The sequence below is a fragment of the Argentina anserina genome, chromosome 6, assembly GCF_933775445.1.
Source record: "Argentina anserina chromosome 6, drPotAnse1.1, whole genome shotgun sequence".
Lineage (NCBI taxonomy): Eukaryota > Viridiplantae > Streptophyta > Magnoliopsida > Rosales > Rosaceae > Argentina > Argentina anserina.
In genome coordinates, this window is record NC_065877.1 from 32572218 (window position 1) to 32580285 (window position 8068).

The window sequence follows — 8068 nt, forward strand, 5'->3', positions numbered from 1 at the left end:
AGCTCCATAGTAAGCCTAGAGAGGCACTTGTCCCACATTGAAGAATATGAAAATGAGAGGGGTTCCCTCACCTATAAAAGGGACCCTTCATCCCACTTAGAGGGAATGACGAGATGTATAACTTAAGGCTATTTGCATATACTAATAGATTCAAGTGGACGTAGCCTATCCCAAGAGAAGGAGATGAACCACTATACTTCTGGTGTCAAACATAACACTCACTAATAGCTAACTGTGTGATTAGCCACTCATCCGATAATCACTACGTTAACATTGGCGCCGTCTGTGGGAAGCTGGAAATTAGCTTCGTCGCTTACCACCAACAGACCTCTCACAGTCCCCCACACCCCGCAGTGCATGAGCTCACTACGGCACAATCAGATCTAAAAAAAAAATTATGACCCTCCCGTGTTCCATGCCTTCCACGGTCATGTTCTTCCACGCTCCTGCTAGCATGGTGCACGGCTACTCTCGTAGTCTCATGACTACTAGTGTAGTACGCGACTACTAGTATGGTGCATAACTACTCCCGTAGTCCCACGACTACTAGCATGGTGCAAGACTGCTCTCGTAGTCCCATGACTGGTAGCGTAGTACGCGACTGCTAGCATGGTTCAAGACTCCTATCGTAGTCTCATGACTGCTAGCACAGTGCACAGCTACTATCGTAGTCCCACGACTGCTAGCGCGGTGCAAGACTGTTATCGTAGTCTCATGACTGGTAGCGTAGTACACGACTGCTAGCACGGTGCACAGATACTCCTGTAGTCCCACGACTACTAGCGCGGTGCAAGACTGCTATCGTAGTCCCATGACTGCTAGCGTAGTACGCAACTGCTAGCACGGTGCACAGCTACTCTCGTAGTCCCACGACTGCTAGCACGGTGCAAGACTGCTATCGTAGTCCTATGACTGCTAGTGTAGTACGCGACTGCTAGGAAGGTGCACGGCTACTCCCTTAGTCCCACGACTGCTATCATTGTCTCATGACTGCTAGCGTAGTACGCGACTGCTAGCACGGTGCATGGCTACTCATGTAGTCCCACGACTGCTATCGTAGTCCCATGACTGCTAGCACGGTGCACGGCTACTCCCGTAGTCCCACGACTGCCATCGTAGTCCCATGACTGCTAGCGTAGTACGCGACTGCTAGCACGGTGCACAGCTACTCTCGTAGTCCCATGACTGCTAGCGTAGTACGCGACTACTAGCAAGGTGCACGGCTACTCCCTTAGTCCCACGACTGCTATCGTAGTCCCATGACTGCTAGTGTAGTACGCGACTGCTAGCACGGTGTATGGCTACTCCTGTAGTCCCACGACTGCTATCGTAGTCCCATGAATTCTAGCGTAGTACGCGACTGCTAGCACGGTGCACAGCTACTCTCGTAGTCCCATGACTGCTAGCGTAGTACGCGACTACTAGCAAGGTGCACGGCTACTCCCTTAGTCCCACGACTGCTATCGTAGTCCCATGACTGCTAGTGTAGTACGCGACTGCTAGCATGGTGTATGGCTACTCCTGTAGTCCCACGACTGCTATCGTAGTCCCATGAATTCTAGCGTAGTACACGACTGCTAGCACGGTGCACGGCTACTCCCGTAGTCCCACGACTGCTAGCGTAGTACGCGACTGCTAGCACAGTGCACAACTACTCCCATAGTCCTACGATTGCTATCGTAGTCCCACAGTTGCTATCGTAGTCCCACGACTGCTATAGTAGTCTCATGACTGCTAGCGTAGTACGCGACTGCTAGCACGGTGCACTGCTACTCCCATAGTCCCACGACTACTGGCACGGTGCAAGACTGCTATCGTAGTCCCATGACTGCTAGCACGGTGCACGGCTGCTCCCGTAATCCCATGATTGTTATCAGTCCCATGAATGATGCTCCCGTAGTTCCACGGTGGAATTCCAGAGTCGACCTCCACGGTCCTACTCCACAGTCGACTTCCACTGTCCTGCTCTACGGTTGACCTCCGCAACCCTCCGTAGTCGCTAGAGAAAAGAAATCATTGCATATACTAATAGATTCAAGTGGACGTAGCCTATCCCAAAAGAGGGAGATGAACCACTATACTTCTCGTGTCAAACATAACACTCACTAATAGTTAACTGTGTGATCAGCCACCCATCCGGTAATCACTACGTTAACAGTCGTTAATAACTTTCACGTACGACGTCCGATTAGAACGCGTGACGTGTCCCCGAAATCGTATCAACAAGCTCTACCACTTTTGTGAAGGAAGTTTGTGGAAGCGAGAGACAGATTAAAAGTCGACTCTCGCGTCACGGAAACGTAACGTTTTTCCGAAGACGGTTTCGTTTTCGATTTTACGACGTCACGAAGCGAAACAAATGTGGTTTAATAATTTTACACACTTTATTAAAGTCTAAGAATTAAAATAATTTGATTACAAAAAATCGGGTCATTACAAGACATTTAGTTCATCGTGGTAATTCATTTTGAACTTTATATTTTAGTTATATAGGATCTTAATGAATATGCTATTGAAGAAAAAAAAAAGCTTTCTGAAAGTTAAAAACTCTTCTTTAAATATTATTGTTTTCTCCTTTAAGCACGACTCACCCCTCTTCCAAGATCAGTGCTTTAACCTACTCGTGCTCGTGCAATTGATAGTAAGAAACATTCAGGCAAATCGATCAGAATATTATAATTGTTCATAAATTGGATCGGATAATGTTCCTTCCTACCAGTTTCCATATCATCAGAAATCTATTGTTGGTAATGGGAAGGAGCATATACCAAATAATCCAAATAAGGAAGAAACTTTGAAATGAAGGTGTAGTAATAACTGTGATGTGAATGATGGACTCATGAATCGAGATTTGTTTGTAAATTGTATATGAAATATCTACTAATTAATTCCTCTGTATTCAATTCCATTGCTCCAGCTAGAACGAACAACAATAAAATGTAAAGACGCGAACGCAAACCAAACCAAGAAAAAAAAGCACAAAACTCTTCCTCAGTTTTCTACATACAAATCAATCGATCAAGGTCGACTCTTAGTATTACTATTCATCTCCGCCTGCAAGCCCTGCTCAAGCCAAATCCAGCTCTCCTCCATCAACTCAGGACTCAGTCTGAACATCAAAACGCAAAACTCCATCTGATTCAGAGCTCCATCTCCATCCAAGTCACCTTCCTTCAACATACTCACAAGCTCGTCCTCTCTCAAATCCTGAAGCCCCAGAACAGCAGAATTCCTCCTCAAGCTCTCTAACGTAATGACACCTCTCTCCTTGTCCATCAGCAGCTGGAAGCCATTGCAGAGCTCCTTGATCAGCCCCTCACCGCCGAGCTTGTCCGCCATCCCTGGTAACAAGTCTTCGAAACCAACATTTGCCCTATTCCCAACTCCGGCCATTGACTCTAATATATGATCGACCTTTCCTTGCGTCACTAATTGATATATGAATATATCTATGCTCTGATATCTATTGGGTTGAATGCATGGAAATATATATAGGAAGATTATTTATATAAGGGAAGAAGGAATAGTGGGTTGTTCTTGGAAGGAGAGGGCTGTGGTCTCGCTATGGATGACAGCAATGGAACAGTAGAGTTATTGCTGGTCGGCCTTGATTCTCTGCAACTGCAAGGGCCAGCAAGTGTCCCCGCTCTTTCTCAGAAGCTAGTAGCAGGGGTACTTTTGTCATTTTCCATAGCTTAGAGCCTTAGACTTTGGGTTTCCTCTGGCCCTTTTGACCTTTCACAGTTGGGGTGGAAGTTGGTTATTAGTTATTTGAAGGGTTTAACTCGTTTCACATGAAAGAGAAAAAAAAAATTGGTCAAACTGGATGGAGCTGAAGACTCTTTCTCTGGTTGGTTTGAGAGTGGGTTGTTCACTTTCCCGGAAAATGTAGGAGATCTGCTGCAAAATCCTTTGGAAATCGAAGGAAAGTTGCAAGAGGATTTGTTAACAAGTATTGCGTATGACTTTGAAAGCTATAGGCTTTTGTCCCTTAGAAGAAATGTTCTGGTTCACGGCTCACGTTGGCATCAAGAAAGTATTTTGCTTAGTCTACAAGCTTGTTCAATATGCCATAAATTGGGATGTGAACATAGTGATGAGATTGTTATATATGCTTCCTTTCCATTTGTCAATCCTTTGTAGAAATTATGCTCACTCTAGACGCTCCCTTTCTTGGAAAGGAGAGGAGAGGAATGGGTGATGATTCTTATACGAACAATTGTCCACATAAGAAACTAATCTTAAAAAACTAATATCATATTCGACCGGCACTGGTTATATTTCATATGACTGTTCGTGCATAGATTTTTACACAATTTGCCTTTCACGTAACGATTAACAAATGTTAAACTGACCATGCCTTTATTGCTTCTTGGTGTATATACGTATCGCATCCGTGTGTGAGTACGACTTAGACAGTTTCCTTAGAGTCCAAGTCAAACGGTTTGGTTGGCTAGTGTAGACTATGTGTAATAACCCGAAAATTTATAATTATTTTCTAATCATTGTTCGGAGATAATTAAATTGGTGGTGATCCGATTATATAGTACGATGGAGAAAATGAAAGTGTTTGAGCGATTTATACTCAGAAACGTTACCGTGAGTGATGAAGAGTTGACTTTTTATCAGTTAGGAATTTCAGAAAACTTCATTAATGAAAGTCGTAGACTTCGTCAATACGAGTTCGTAGACGCACGACACGCTTTAATCAGATGTCGTATGTGAAAGTTGTTAGCAACAAAAGTTTGGTTTCCGATTTTGGGATGAGTATAAAAGGAAAGAGATGACATTAAATAAGAAAATCTGTTTTTTTTTTTTCAAAATCAACTCGGTCACTGTTCACCCGAGCTCGGGTACTGTTCACGTGACTTTTCCCTCTTTGTTGCCGAATTTTTCTCCGACCATATCTCCGTCGTCTGGTGACGGAATTGAGTGAGACTAGTGGCGTTGGAACCGTATCTTCATCCCCTACCAATATGGGTTAGTGTTTGGGAGAGATTCGAGCTGTTTGAAGCCTATAAATTAGGGGTGGGCATAAAAAACGGAAATCCCGATCCCGTCCTGAAATTCATAGGGACGGGACGGGACGGAGGTCTAAAAACATTCGTCCTGTCCCGCTTCATAATAGTGGGATGGGACGTGAGACGAATAATTTATATCCCGCTTCGTCCCGTCCCGTCCTGTCCCACCTTTAATGAAAACTTAAATTTTTTTATATATTTGTATCAAAATGAAACTAATTTATGTTCTTAATAACTCCAAAATTATATCAACTCAAAATAATAATGGTAAATTATAATATTTTGAACATAATATGCATTTTTTTTGTTAAAATTTCATTATTGAATGTTACTTTGTTATGAAAAAAATAAAAATATAGGTTTTTATTTAACTTCATAAGAAGGTGAGATTTGTCCCGTCCCGTCCCAATCGGGATTAATCCCGAGTGGGATGCATTCTTAAAAACCCTCGTCCCGTCCCGATCCCGTGCCGCTTCAAAAGAGTGGGACGAGATGTGGGATGAGCCTCGTCCCGTGCCCACCCCTAGCATAAATGAAGAAACAATACGGTTATTCCGTTTGAAGAATTGAGGAGAACTCCCTCCTCCGGCAACCAATCAAGGTGATTCTTCTTGTGTTTTGAAGCTTGTAGGATGTATATCAACCCTCTAATTTTATCTATTTTGAAACACACAAGGAGAATCAACGATTTCTTTTTCTAGGGTATGTGAATAGTGCTGATTTTATGCTCTTCGTCGATTAGACTGTTTAGGCTTCGATTTAGACTTTGGTGTCAATTAGAAAGGTATTGGAAATGTTGTTTAGATTATGGTGGTAAATTGTGGTGATCATTGGTGGTCACCGGAATGGTGGCGGCACATGAACAGTGTTTCATGAACAATGTTTTATGAACAGTGTTTTGTTAACAGTGTTAAGCGGTAATGAATCGTCACTTGAGATTTTGCATATCGTTTTCTAAGAATTTTATCATGCTATTAGGTGACCGACGAAACAAGTGAGGGAATCGCTCTCGTTGTCGTGGAAGTTGCACACATGAAATAAGGTGAGTAAACCTCACAACGATCATCATGATCGAAGTAGTGTTATAATTATTGAATTTAGTTTCAGTTGTTAACATAGTCATTGCATCACTATCTTATAAAAATTGTTCTAAAAATATGTTTTGGTTTAAATTACGTGAATTTGATCATCTACGGTTCATAGGTAAGTAAAACGCTATTTTAATAAATGATTTTAAAAGGTTTTAGTGATTGAGGACTATGGTGAATGTGAGTAAATCTCACTATGACAAGTCTACCCTTGGCGGTGACTCATATTTATGATTTCTTAAAAAGACTGAACTGTGACATCTATGTAATATAGTGGGTTGTGTGTGTGTACGAAAATAGTAAATACGATACATATATATGAGTTGCTATATTATATAATGTTACAGTGTTTATTTAAATTATGAGGTTGTATTGTGTTCTTGATTAATTGTGGTGGATGAGACTGGAAGGGAGATAAAGTACCTTTCAGTATAATGGATTATTGGAGTGACTATATATATTGTTGTGCAAGAGTCGCTTGGTTGTAGTACAATAACATGTGTGGATAGTTATATTGTACGTGGTTTTAACATTGAGTCTTGTTAAAACGTTTTCTGGTCTTCAGACGTTCTTGGCAATAATCGGAACTAAACCTTGACCGAGTGTCGGTTACGATTCAGTTAGAGTTCTAATCTGTCTGCCGGTGTACTGCATGATGGGTAACAAATGGATTGCCTAGGTCTCATGAGTACTCATGTTTTGAGTGATATTGGTTAACAGATGGGTTGCCCAGTGTTTGTGGGTGTACTGCATGAGGGGTAACAGATGAGTACCTGGGTCTCATGAATACTCATGTTTTAAATGATTTTGGGTAACCAAATAGGTTGCCCAGTGTCTGTCGGTGTACTACATGAGGGGTAACAGATGAGTTGCCTGGGTCTCATGAGTACCCATGTTTTTAAATGATTTTGAGTAACAAATAAGTTGCCCAGTGTCTCATGATTACACATATTTTTAAATGATATTGGGTAACAGATGGGTTACCCAGTGTCACATGAGTACATTTGTCTTTAAATGTTATATATCATATTTCCTTTGTATGCGATGTATGTTATACTGTTGGTTTACTCATATGGACTGAAAATCTTACTGGGTTTGTGTTTACAATTCTGGTGCACCAATTCGATGGTGTAGGGGATAGTTCTGTAGGTGGAGATTAGCAGATTCGGAGCGCTTACTCTGAAGATTTATTTCTTCTATTTGTGGTGAGGATTGAGTGAATTTTACATTTCAATTGGTTATAATACTGAGATATAAACTGGTTATATATTATTCAAGTCGACTGAGTCGTGTTGTGGACTCAGTTTCGATACACTGTTATTATAAGATGATTTCAATATATTTTGAGATTATTTTAGAGTTTTCATAACTTCGAATTCAAATTTTTATATTCGAAATTTCAGAATTATGACATTATATCAGCCTTTTATTTCATCTCCAATTAGCCATTCATGGCTATCCAAACCTTCTAGCAATCTAAATAAGATGACTGCTAGAAGGTTGGGATGACAATGAATGTTTATATATATATATATATATATATATATATATATATATACACAGAGCAGTCTTCATATTTTCTATGATGTTTAAAGATTTATGTAGGCTTCTTAGCTTCATTCACGTTACTCCTTACCGTATGCAATTTCTCGATTTCATTTCTTATCCAAACACTAATATCTGGCCGACCGGTCTTTATTTCATGCTTTAGTATCGGACCTCTACCTGGCTTTCTTTGAACTCTGCTTTGTGTTAATGAATTCTCTGCTCGGCCATGGTTTGTCTTCAATTTTTCATGGAAGCAATTTATTAAATCAGTGATGTAACAGAAACTAAATGCACATATTTTTCCATTATTTTGAAATATGTCATCATTGCTCTATCACTTAAGTAGAAGCTTAAGTACATTAGATTTTGAGCTGATCTTATAAACATACATAAAGTACACCAGCTAGAAAT

The 8068-nt window shown here is 40.9% G+C and overlaps 1 protein-coding gene across 1 annotated transcript; it reads right to left on the reverse strand.

Moving 5' to 3' along the window:
• Window positions 1-2874: 2874 nt before the first annotated feature.
• Window positions 2875-3639, reverse strand: LOC126800713 (calcium-binding protein KRP1-like). Its single transcript, XM_050528120.1, has one exon. It carries the CDS (start codon window positions 3391-3393, stop codon window positions 3019-3021), a length of 375 nt encoding a protein of 124 aa, XP_050384077.1. The 5' UTR covers window positions 3394-3639; the 3' UTR covers window positions 2875-3018.
• Between the last annotated feature and the right edge of the window lie 4429 nt (window positions 3640-8068).

What these genes read in the sequence shown, in the direction of transcription:
- LOC126800713 (XM_050528120.1), bottom strand. Translation starts at nt 3,393, where the DNA reads ATGGCCGGAGTTGGGAATAGGGCAAATGTTGGTTTCGAAGACTTGTTA.